The sequence below is a fragment of the Pezoporus occidentalis genome, unplaced genomic scaffold (genome assembly GCF_034315485.1).
Source record: "Pezoporus occidentalis ecotype Australia unplaced genomic scaffold, CSIRO_AGI_Poc_V1 ctg187, whole genome shotgun sequence".
Classification (NCBI taxonomy): domain Eukaryota; kingdom Metazoa; phylum Chordata; class Aves; order Psittaciformes; family Psittacidae; genus Pezoporus; species Pezoporus occidentalis.
In genome coordinates this window covers 243,479-255,678 of record NW_026913715.1, presented here as the reverse complement: position 1 = coordinate 255,678, position 12,200 = coordinate 243,479, and the positions used below count along the sequence as shown (strand labels likewise).

The 12,200-nt window shown below is 61.5% G+C and overlaps 2 protein-coding genes across 2 annotated transcripts; one reads left to right on the top strand and one right to left on the bottom strand.

Moving 5' to 3' along the window:
- The first annotated feature begins 2,201 nt into the window (after positions 1–2,201).
- Positions 2,202–6,673, top strand: LOC134162299 (POU domain, class 5, transcription factor 3-like). The gene is made up of 5 exons (XM_062615944.1): positions 2,202–2,795; positions 4,121–4,232; positions 4,572–4,702; positions 5,280–5,444; positions 5,671–6,673. The coding sequence occupies exons 1-5, from the start codon at positions 2,241–2,243 to the stop codon at positions 5,920–5,922; spliced, it is 1,215 nt and encodes a 404-aa protein (XP_062471928.1). The 5' UTR covers positions 2,202–2,240; the 3' UTR covers positions 5,923–6,673.
- A 2,305-nt stretch (positions 6,674–8,978) lies between these two features.
- Positions 8,979–12,200, bottom strand: FUT7 (fucosyltransferase 7). Its single transcript, XM_062615943.1, has 2 exons — positions 11,980–12,200; positions 8,979–10,319 (listed from the first exon to the last, which is right to left on the bottom strand). Exons 1-2 carry the CDS (start codon positions 12,162–12,164, stop codon positions 9,236–9,238), a joined length of 1,269 nt encoding a protein of 422 aa, XP_062471927.1. The 5' UTR covers positions 12,165–12,200; the 3' UTR covers positions 8,979–9,235.

The window sequence follows — 12,200 nt, the reverse complement described above, 5'->3', positions numbered from 1 at the left end:
CCTCCACATCCCCCAGCTAAAACCATCACTGCCACAATAGGCCCTGCTCCTACAAAGGGGACGGTTCAAAGTCAACGTCTCCCTTCCCCTCTGCCTGTATATGAAAGGGAGCAGGAATGCGTTTGAGGCCTGTCGGGCTGGGGGGGGGGCTTCCTGGGGGGATGGAGAGAAAGAGCAGGTTGGCAGGAGGAGGGGGTCCAGCCCGGGAACAATAAATCAAAGGGAAGGGGAGTTACTGCCCAGCCAAGGATCTTCTGAAACCCGGGACCGCAGCGGGAGCCCGGGAGGAGCAGGGTTGATGGCTGCCATCGGAGTCCCGCAGAGACACTTCCTCTGCCCGCGGCATCCCGGGAAGCCCGATGCAGCACAGCCCAGGGCCCTGCTCTGCCCTGGGCACGGCTGAGCCCAGCACCCGCACAGACGGAGCCTCACCGGGGCAGGGCAGGGGTGAGCCCCCAGTGGGTCCCGCAGTCCTAGGGCTTGCTCAGGGTGACCCGTGTCCTGTCAGTGCTGTCCATGTCCCCTCATGGCTGTCCACACCGTTTCAGGATTGCCCACATCCCCACTGACTGGCTTTTTACATCCTCTTGTTGCTGGGGCTGCTTAGCATCACACACCCTCCGCAGAGCAGCTGGGCACATATGCCACCAGGACTCAGGATGGGGCTTTAACTGATTCCAGCTCAGCCACTTAGTTTTTTATTCTTTTTCTCCCTTATAGATCCATCAAGCAGAATTCATCCTGCCCCAGGAGCTGTGGCTGCCCCACCCCTGGCAGTGTTCAAGGCCAGGCTGGACAGAGCTTGGAGCAAGCTGCTCTAGTGGAAGGCGTCCCTGCCCATGGGAAGTGTTGGAACTGGATGAGCTTCAAGGTCTCTTCTAACACAAACCATTCTATGATTCCATGACCATTACAAGGGGGGCTGTTCTGCTCCCCCCATGTGCAGTGGTGCGGGAGGCTGCTGGCACTGTGGGTCCCAGCACTTCCAGGAGCCAAAGCAAGTGCTTCATAAGAAGCACCAAGCGTCGTCCCCCAGCTGTCCCATCCCAGCGCCGCGGGGGAGGCTCCTCCAGCCTATCTCTCTGGCATATCTCCAGTGCCAGACAGCAGCAGGCTGCCTGTAATCCGGGTTAATAAACAGGGAGCTGTGCTGGCAGCCGGGTGGTCGCTCACTCTGCTCCGGCTGTGGTCAGGGGTAGCCGGGACCATCGGGCAGGAACTGGGCTGGCAGGTCCCAGCAGAGGCTTGATGGGGCAGCAGCGTCGGGATCAGGGAAGCTCCCTGAGGAGGGAGGGAATGGGGAAATGGCTGCAGCTGGCCCCGATAGCGCCATTGTGAAGGGCAGTGTGAGGAAAGCCCTTAAGATAGAGAAAATATCAAGCGTGCTCCTTGTGGAGCAATGGGGCTGATAGCCAGGGCTGCAATTAGCTCCCCGGTGGCACACCCAGAGTTTCGGGGCCTCTCTGCTTGCAGAGGCCTCCAGGAAGGACATGGTCCCTCAGAGTCATTGCCTTCCTCTGTGTGTGTGGGGGGGGGGGGCGCAAAAGGAGGTCAGTGGGAGTGAGAGGGAGCCGGGGAGCCCTCGCTTTGCCCATGAAACATTCTGCAGGACTCTCCACGGTGTGTAAGGCCGCCGCTGGGATCAGGTGTTGCAGAGGGGCAGGAGGGGACAGCCAAGCCCTCGTCCAGCGCGATGGCACCAGCATCCCCAGGGCGAGGGGTTGCTGCGGCTCTGGGTAGGCTGCGCCCCCCGCATCCCAGGCCGTGGCTGCTGCCCAGAGCAGTCCCGTTCCCTGCCCGTGCCTGGACCCGGCGACACTGGGGAGCTCCCAGGTGGGGAGACGCTGGGGCTGATGCTGCGCCAACACTGGGGGATGTGAGTCCCACCGAGCACCCCGGAGTCGGGGCTGGGGGAGCTCTGCCCTTCGCCGCACACGGGGCGAGCGGAGCCGGAGGGGCACAAGACCCCTCAGCGGAGCACTCCCCGCCCCGCGGCCAGACGGGAAGGGGACAGACGGGTCCCAGCACCCAGCCCACCTCCCATCGCACCTGCCCCCCACCCTCAACCCCTCCCGGGGGGATCAAGTTCACGCCCGACCCACCGGTGCGGGGCCAATGGGGCCGGGGTCCATTTCCATACGGCCCAGCACGGCCCCGCCGCCCTCAGAGGCCCCGGTGGCGCCGCAGCAGGGAGGCAGCGGCCGGCAGCCCCCACATGGAGCCCTAGGCCCGCGGGCAGCATGTTCAGCCCGGACGGGGGGCTGCCGGCCGCCCACTTCGGCCTCCTGCCCGAAGCCGGCCCGCCCTTCCCCCGCGGCGGCTTCGACGGGGCGGCCGCTCAGCCGCTCTTCTTCCCTTTCGCCGCCGAGCCCGAAGCCACCCGCGATCCGCCGCCAGCCCGCGCCTGGCTGCCCCCGCCCGCGGGGCCGCCCGCCAAGGCAGAGGCGCGCCCGGCCCGGCCCTGCAGCCAGCCCTCGCCCGAGCCCCGCACCGCGGCCTGCTGCGGGTCGGCCTGGACCTCCCCGCCTTGGGCCGGGCCCGCGCCCCCTGGGGCCGCCGCCGCCCTTCCCGGGCCGCCCTTCCCCGGCCCCGCTGCCTTCCCCGGCCCGCAGCTCTGCCCCGCCGCCCTGCAGCCGGGCTCTGGTGGCTTGTCGGGGTTGGGCAGCAGCGGCAGCTCCAGCGGTGCCGCCAGCGAGGGCGGACACTCCAGCGACAGCGGCGACGAGGTGAGACCCGACGGGACGGGAACAGGCAAGGGCTGCCCTCCGCCCGGCCAGCCCCGGCACCCCTCGCAGGTACCGCGCTCCCATTTTCCTGCCCCCGATGCCGCTGCGGAGGCGAGGGACAGAGCCCGGCCTCGCTGCCGTGACGCCCCGTCGGGGCAGGGACCCGCTTGGCCGCCATCTGGCGTCGCTGTTAGCGGGGACCCCGTCGGTGCCGTCCTGCTCGTCCGTCCCCTCCGTCGGGTATACCCCCCTTCAAGTAGGCCCGACGATTCCGTCTTCCGCGGGTGGAACACTTCGGGGAGGCTGTTTTGGGGGGAGAACGGCGGTTTGGGGGACTCGGGGCGGCTTTTCTTGGCTGATCGCCCGGTACACGCTGTCCCGACCCTGGCCCCTCCTCCCATGGCTTCGTGGGTACCGGGATGGGCAGAGCCAGCCCGGGTTTGGGTCGGGGGCAGCGGTAGTTCTCGTGTCTGGCAGTTGGGGTTTCGGTTTGGTTTTAGTGTTTTTAAGCCGTAGCACAGTTTTAGCCCGTCCTCCCGGGCGGGCTCCGCGGGCGCGGCTGTCGCGGGGGTCGGAGCTCTGCCGATGCGGGCGTCGCGTGCCGGGGAGCAGTCCCCGCTTTGATGGAGGCTACGAGGAGCAGCTTTTCCGTGCTGAGGGTCGCCCCGTGGCGGGGATGCTCCCGGGTTCCTGCTGAGAAGTCCGGCAGGAATTCAAACCTGAGGCTTAAGTGGCAGGAGGGAGATCCGAAATTGCGCTGCCAATATGGAAATCGGGTGAAAGATTCCAGCGTGCGCCCGCAGCAGTTGAAGGCTGCGCTAAGGGAGGAAGAGAAGCACAGGGAAAAGCAGCCCTCCTGAAGGAAAGAGCTGGGTTGTGGCACGGAAGTGTTGGGATCCTCCTGGAGTCATGGGCCCTTCCATCACTCGCTTCACCTGTGGCGTTTCACTTGTCCCGGGCTCAGGGCTGCCCCGTCGGGGGGGCGGTGGGTGCGCACCCCCGGTAGCGCAGAGCTCGTGGGGACGTGTCGTGGGCTGAGGGGACATTCCCAGGTGCGGTGGAGCAGAGCTCTGAGTACTCCCGACCCTCTCTCTGTCCTTGGGCCACCTGGGTGTGTGTGGAGAAGGGGTGTGCAGAGGGTACGCAGGGGGTGCTACGTACAGTAGGGCGGGGGAGACATTTTGGGATCCCTGAGCAGAGTCCCTCTTTCAGAAATTGAGGAAAACCCTCCTACCACCCACCCCATCATCCCCAGCACCCCATTGCCCAGAGCTGGCAGCCGCTGGTGGGTGCCAAAAGCTCCACTGAGCCCTCCTGTCCCACACTGACCACCGCACATCGGCAGCCCATGGGCAAGGGTTGTCCTCTCTCAGCTTCTCTCTGCCCCTGCCCAGGATGCACCAACCTCGGAGGAGCTGGAGCAGTTTGCCAAGGACCTCAAGCACAAGCGCATCATGCTGGGTTTCACCCAGGCTGATGTGGGGCTGGCTCTGGGCACCCTTTACGGTGAGCACCCACTGGGGGGGGAAGGAAGGAGGCCCTGGGGGATGGCTGGGGGGAAATACCTGAATGCCTTAGCAACCTGCAAAGGAGGTGGCAAGTATCAGCCCTGGGGCTCCTGTTAAGTACTTGCTTAAGCCCAAAAGGGTTTGAGAACAAGGAGCTGATTTTAAATGGCTGCAGCTGCTTTTGGAAGAGTGTTGCAGTGGTTTAATTCGGTGTTGAAGCATCAGGGAGAGTGCCTTGCCTTGTTCCCCATCCCAAGGGACAGGGGATGCTGGAGGGGGGGCTCTGAGGGGACTGGTGGGGCTGGAGCAGTGTGTGATGTCCTGCCTGCCCGCGCAGGGAAGATGTTCAGCCAGACCACCATCTGCCGCTTCGAAGCGCTCCAGCTCAGCTTCAAGAACATGTGCAAGCTGAAGCCACTGCTGCAGCGTTGGCTCAACGAGGCAGAGAACACGGACAACATGCAAGAGGTGTGGGGCTGGGGCAGGCTGGAGCCAGGGCACTGCACACTCGTGAGCCCTCGAGCTGCAGCTTCTCCCTTTCTTGAAATAACATGAGTTTTTTGGGAGGGGAGAGGAAAGGAGCAGCAGGTACTTCGTGCCACAGCAGCATCTCACTGCCAGGCACAGCTGGGCTTCTCCTTCAGCCCAGCTGTGGGGGGAACCACTGGGTATCGCCTGGTGCCAGGCTGGGGAAACCCCACATCACCCCCCAGAAACCTTGTGGTCCCATCTTGGAGCAGGCAGGTCCTGCTGGAATCACAGATAGGCTGGAGATGCAGCTTGCTGCTCCCTTGGGGGGATGCAGAAAGACATGTCCGTGTGAACCATGGACATGTGCACCACATGCACCCTGTGTTCCTCTATACCAGCTGCAGGCAGTGGTGGAACACTGGGAATGGCCTCAGTCACAATGGGGTGATGCTCAGTGGACAGTAATCAGGACAAAGCCTGTCCCCATCCTGCCTAGACCACACATGTGTCCATATCCTGGTGGGGACATCACTAGCCTTGTGATCCAAGTGTGTGGTTCCTCTCTCATTTTCAGATGTGCAATGCGGAGCAAGTGTTGGCCCAAGCCCGGAAGAGAAAGCGCAGGACCAGCATTGAGACCAACGTGAAGGGGACGCTGGAGAGCTTCTTCCGCAAGTGTGTGAAGCCCAGTCCCCAGGAGATCTCCCAGATTGCTGAGGACCTTAACCTAGACAAAGATGTAGGTTGGAGGAGTTTGGAGTGCGGGTATCCAAATGGCCGTGGTCCCTAAGCACTTGCATCCAACTGGTTCAATACTGGAAGCTGTGGGAGAGCGGCCATCCTCAGCTCTGCCCCAAGAGGAGCTGTGGCAGGACTGGGGCTCTGCTGTGGAGATGCCACCTGCAAAAGGGTGTCCTTGTCACCCTCTTCCCCCCTCACCCTGTCCTGTCTCCTCTCTCTTGCAGGTGGTCCGGGTCTGGTTCTGCAACCGGCGTCAGAAGGGCAAACGGCTGCTGTTGCCCTTCGGCAACGAGGCGGAGGGGGTGATGTATGACATGAACCAGCCCCTTGTGCCCCCCGGCCTGCCCATCCCGGTGACATCCCAGGGCTACAGCCTGGCACCCTCCCCTCCTGTCTACATGCCACCCTTCCACAAATCTGAGATGTTCCCCCCCGCGCTGCAGCCTGGGCTCTCCATGAGCAACAGCAGCCACTGAGCCAGGGCTGCGCAGGCTCTATGGGGCAGCTTTTCCCCGAGCAGGCTCAGGCACGGCCCCGCTCCGGGGCACTTGCTGGGGAGTGCAGGGCAGGGGAAGGGCTGGAAGCCTGGCACAGGGGTGTCACCCGCTCCCTGCGATTGCTCCCAGCTCTTCCCAGTTAGGCGAATTTACTGCTTCCAGCAGCATCTGACCTCTCCTGGAGGGCAGCTGCCCCACTGCACCCTGCTGAAGCCATGTGTGCTGAGTGGAGCCATTTGTGCCCAGCTGAGCTGCTCCTGTGAGACCCAGAAAAAAGTGGGGTTTAGATGATTTGGGGGGGGAGGGGAGGGTGGTTTTATTTTTTTATTTTTTTAATTTTTTTTCTTTAATTTTTTTTGGTCGTAGTTGTTAAAAAGCCAAACTCTCTGTAGTGATTCCTAGTTTCCCAGCTTGACTCCTCCCTGTCACACAGAGCGGGGCTGGGGCGCTGTGCCCGGGGCTTTGCCACCCTCACCCAGTGGCACAACAGGGCTTCACCCATCCATGGGCGGGCTACTGTTGGGGCTTGCTTTGGGGGTGCTCAACATCACCCTGGGTCCTCTGTGCCCTTTCCAGTGTGGTCCCTCTGCCCCAGCGTGGCTGCCCCAAGGATCATCTTCCCCGGGGGTCTGATACTGTCCTGTGCTGCGAGCACCCCTGTGCCTTTGAGCCTGCTGTAGTTGATGATTTCTATGTTTTCTTAATTATATTCCCTCTGACAATGAAATAAATATCGGTTCTTTGGGGCCTGAGAGCAAGTTAACCCTTTCCTTGCCTCACTTCAGCCCTGCTCCTGCATGCTGCCAGCACGCCAGCCTGGTTGGCTCTGGAGCAGCACGGTGAGGCTGGACCAGAGCACCCAAATAGGGTGGAGGAGTCCCTGTCACACCAGCAACACACAGCTTTTTGCTGCCTGTAGGTCAGCCCACTACTAGGACAGCGGCAGCTTGTCAGGTTCTGTCCCCTACCTCCCCCCATCACCCTATACCCAGTTGAAGCTGCTGTTTTTCCGTGGCTGCTTTCGGGAAGGGAGGGAATGCAGCAATATCCTGATTGCAAGCTGCTCCAGCAGACACTGTGCACCTCACAGGGATGTGATGGGAGCTGCAGCACTCCATGACTTGGGGTGGGCAGAGAGGTACAGGAAGTCTGGACTGCCCTTGCCATGGGGCTGCCAGTGTGACACTGGTGGACAAGGGATGCTCCTGTGCATGTGATGCAGTGACCATGGTGGCTGTGCCAAAGTGGTGCCAGCCCAGGCAGGTCCAGGTGAGCATCAGGGGCTGAGCTGCTTGAGATTGGAGGTGCCAGACCAGCCAGGAAAATCGAGCAACTGAGAGATGACACCTTGCTGTTCACTTCCATGGCCTCTGCAGTCTGGTTTGGCACCAGGCTCTGCTCCTGTAGGGAAACTGGCTTTGGAACAGCCTGCCCAGGGCCCTGGAAGTGTTAAACCATGTAGGTGAGGCCCTCAGTGACATGGTGGCCTTGGCAGTACTGGGGAGCAGTTGGACTTTATGGTACCAAAGGTCTTTTCCAATCTGGTTGAGTCTATGATTCTAGGAAACTTCGGAAAAGCCCCTTCCTGTGTTTGGCTGCCAGTAAATGGGTTTGCACTGGGTCTGACCCCAGCCTTGCTGCCATGGCCCAGGCAGGAGTGGGGACCCTGTGAAGGCTGAGGTGCACACACCAGGCTGGGTGCCAGCCCCGTGGTGGGATCCCCTTGGCTCACCCTGTGTCCCCACTAGCTCCCCAGTGCCCAGGGGCGCAGGCCACTGCTGCCTTTTGGTGCTGGTGCTGCAGCATAGCCAGTAGCAGCATGCCTGGGAAGGATGTCACCTTTGAGGTTTGCTCCTCCACATCTTCACTATCTGGTTTTCTCCTCCAGCATAAGGCCAGCCAGGCAGGACCTCTGATCCCCACCAGGGGACCCCAAATCCCAGTGTCCTGCCCCTGGGCACTCTGAACCCTTCCTGCTGCATTTTCAACGTGTCCAGAAGGCAAAACCAAACTGAAATTTGAAGCCTCAGAAACTGGAAGTGCACAGCATGGCCACTGACCTGCTGGGCACACAGGGATGTGCCAGCCCAGGGCAGGTACAGCATCTGGGGGGGGTATGCTGCACCCCGGGCATGGGGAGTGGGTCCTGGCGGCACTCAGCACCTTGAGGGGTGGCAGCAGTGGGGTTAGGTGATGTAGGGCTGCAGGGAGGGAAAGGGGCAGGAACTGAAAAAAGAATTTTTTGTATCAAGGGGTTGATGGCACCAAGATGAGGGGCACGGGAGCAAGGCATGGATGGAGCTGTTGTCTCACTGCCTAGTCCTGTCGCCCAACCCCAGCATTGCCACTCATCCTAGGTGCAGGTGTCCCCTTGGGGTGCCTGGCATTGCCTGTGCCCAGGTGCAAGGTGTGTGCATGGGCCAGGGTGCCCACAATGTATGCGCCGGGTCCAGCTCTGCACCATGCTGGTAGTGTGGTGCCTGGTGTGTGCAGTGCAGGGTGAGCAGGACCTTCCATGGCAGTGCTCAGGGCACATGGATCAGGCTGCCGGTGCCACACATTGTCCGGAGGCCTGGCTTTGCTCTGAGCTTGCTGCTAGGCTCCAGCCTCCACCGTGTCTCTGGCTTCCTGCAACATCGGGGCAGGAGAGTGAGAAACCGCAGCAACCCTCTGACTGCACTGAGCGAGCTGAGATTGCACCCAAGAGCATCCGGTGTCCTGGTCCTCACCAGCACGGTGACACTCACAGCTCGGCAGTTGGGGTTGTGGGGGGAAACGTGCTGGGGTGGGCCAGGAAGTGGGGGAGCAGAGGCTGCGCTCCCTATCTCCAGCCATGGGGTACCGGGTTCTCCCTGCTGACCTGACCTTGGCTCCTCCAGCCCAGCCAGGAATGTCACCACAGGGTCTCTGGCACTGCAGCTTCACTGTGGAGGGCACAGAGCAATGGCAGGGGAAGGCTTGGGAGCCCCACACCCCCCACCCCCAACCCCTGTCCCTGCCCCACAGCACAAGCAGAGCCTTTGCAGCACTCATTTATTTCCAAAGCACCATATCCTTCCTGCACCATGGCAAGGTGGGTCAGTGTTGGGTCAGGTGGGGGGGTCGCTCAGTTTTGCTGGAAATAAAGTCACAAGTAGTTGCTCAAGGTCCCAGTGTGGCAACAGCCAGGCTGGGAGGAGAGGTGGAGACTCCCACATCCATCCCTGCCCCATGTCCTGGTCTAGGACTGCTCCGTGTATCCTCTGTACCCCACCCCTGTATCCTCTGCCCCGATGGTCCCAGCACACCAGCTCTAGGTGTTGAACCAGCTCTCGAGGTCAGGATAGATGCGGCCACGGGGCAGGCTGGGGTAGGTGCTGCAGATGGTGCAGATCCGCTCCCTCCAGTCGGTGTAGAGCTTCACACTGTACCGCCTCTGCCAGGCAAAAAACTGCCGGTAGCGGCTGGAGTTCATGGTCTTCAGGAAGGTGGCCAGCTCTTCCAGGGAGCTGAAGTCATCCACGTGGATGAAGGAGTCTGCAGGGACAAACTGCTCGTAGTTGGCCCGGGGGGGACCGAGCACCACAGGCACGGTGCCAGCCATCAGTGCGTTCCTCCAGAGCTTCTCGGTGATGTAGTCTTGGTGGATGGAGTTCTCGAAAGCAAGGTAGAACTTGGACTTGGATGTCGTTGGCAAGAGGCAGTCCTTGCAAAGTGGCTTTTTGTTTGCTTTCCCATATATGTTCACCTGGAGGTACCTGGAGAGGTTCTTGTAGACTTCAGCTCTTTTCTGAGTCCTGTGGTAGTTGCTGATGACCCAAGACACCAAATTGGTCTTTGCAGGGATGTTCACAGTGGCTGACCGGTTGGGCACAAGTTTGCCATAGGGGATGAAGATGTCCGAGTCCCGTCTGTAGGTCATCACCCAGTTGAAGGTCTGGTTCCATCCCGCTAGAGCTTTAGTGTTGGAGGGGGACTCCAGGGACACCCATACCCAGCTCTGCCACGGTGGCCTGTCCTTGGGCAGGCTGTCCCTGCTGGGCTGCAGCCTGGTGTGGGGGAACACCACAACATCCGCCCAGTGCAGGAGCTGGCGCTCCATGGTGAGCCAGCAGCCTGTGATGCCATACAGCTCGCGGCAGACATCCCCACTGACATTGGGGACCTGCTTTGTGGGCCATTCCCAAACCAGGACCAGCAGTGGCTCCATGCGCTGAGGGGCTTCTCTGGAGGCCTGGGGAGGGCTGAGGAAGCAACTCAGGCTCCAGAGGGTAGTTGCAAGCACCACTGCAATGGCTACTGCCTTCAGAGCGGGCCGGCCCCCCAGCAGCCGGGGCAGCAGTGACACCCGGGGCATACTGCCAGGCTGGCTGTCACCTCCAGTGACAAGCTGACACCTGGGAGAGAGGAAAGGACACCAAGGCCTGTCAGCTCAGCTTGCAAGGGGCAGTGGGGAGGTGCTGGGGCTGGAGGGGTGGGAGAAAGGGCTCCACCAGCACCCCTGAATCTCCTGTTGCCCCCCCCCGCCCCTGATGTCATTCCGTGGTGGGTTTTATGTCACCCTCCCACAGTCCTCAGCATCTCCACCTACAGGGCAAGCAGGGATGTGCTGCCAAGGAGAGTTCTGCATTCAGCTCTGGGACAGCAGCACAAGAGGGACTTGAGCTGTTGGAGCGAGGCCAGAGGAGGCCACGGAGATGCTGCGAGGGCTGGAGCAGCTCTGCTCTGGAGCCAGGCTGAGAGAGCTGGGCTGGGGCAGCCTGGAGAAGAGAAGGCTCCTGAAGGGGAGACCTGAGAGCAGCTCCAGTGCCTGAAGGGGCTGCAGGAAAGCTGGAGAGGGGCTTGGGACAAGGGGTGTAGGGACAGGCCAAGGGGAATGGCTTTAACCTGCCCGAGGGGAGACTGAGCTGAGCTCTTAGGCAGAAGCTCTTCCCTGGGAGGGTGCTGAGGCGCTGGCCCAGGGTGCCCAGAGAAGCTGTGGCTGCCCCATCCCTGGCAGTGTTCAAGGCCAGGTTGGACACAGGGGCTTGGAGCAAGCTGCTCTAGTGGAAGGTGTCCCTGCCCGTGGCAGGGGTTGGAGATGGAGGAGCTTTAAGGTCACTTCAACTGAAACCAGGCTTGGATTCTGTGAAGGGGGGGTATAGGGCTGATGGACAGCAGCCAGCTCTGTCTCCCACACCTGGCACCGCTCCTCATCACACCATGGATTCAGTCCTTGGTACTTGCTCTGGTCTCCAGTTTTCCCACTGACAAAGAGCCATGGTCCCACCTCCACACTTCCTGCTTGCCTGGGTCAAGTCTGGAATGCCACCTGGTGCCTGGGAGTTAGCAGGATGGGGCCACAGAAAAGGGCAATAATAGGGGACCAAGCTGGGAATGGTGTTTACCTGGAATCACTGAGAAGTCTGAACCCCCAACTGGGGTGTCCTGCCTGAGAAGTGCCCTCTTGCTCCAGCACCCTCCTGCAGTGATGGCTGGGCTGCCCCCCGGTTTGGGGTGTTCTCCCCAGCCAGCAAGTGCACAGGGAAGCCCAACAACCTGGGAGCTTGCAGCCTGAGCCCCGCAGGCAGCAGGAATGCCAGTCCCAGACATGGGGCTCAGCCCCCACATACAACCTCCAACATTTGGCACCCAGGGTGGTTTCCTTTTCCAGGTAACCTCTGGAAACACATGGGCTGCCAGCCCTGCTGCTGGCCAGGGCTGTGCCCATTCTTCCATGGTTTTTGAGCCTTCTGAGAGGTGGTGCCCTGTTCTCCCACCCCAGCTACTGCCACTTTGTGAAAAACCCCTTCCCTGCCTTTGCCCCTCTGCTAAAACACACAAGCTAAGGTTAGGGTCCAGAAAAACCTGGCATCCCAAGCAAGGAGGGCTGGGAAAGCTTTGCCTGCTCCCTGCACTGCACACCAGTGCTTCTGGTCACTCTGGTCCTTCTGCCCACCAGTCCCTGGCCCTGTCCGCAGATGCTCCAGTGGGGACACCCTCCCTGGCAGTGCTGGGGTTGCCCTGTTCCTCAGCCCCTCTTCCTGCCATGGGCATTGGTGCTGAGCTCAGACTTACCGGGCCGCGCCGCGCTGCTGTGCGAGAAGCCTGTGTGCGTGTGCCCTGGCACCGCTGCTGCTGGGCTGGGGCACTTGAGGGCTTCCTCTTTTCTGTGGTTTTGCCTCGTCCTGGCCCCACAGTGGGTCCTTCCTGCCATGCTGCAGCTGGCACAGCCCCCTCCCTGCACTTCCCCTGCACCACATGGGCACCGGCTGACCCACAGCGGGGTGCTGCCCCAG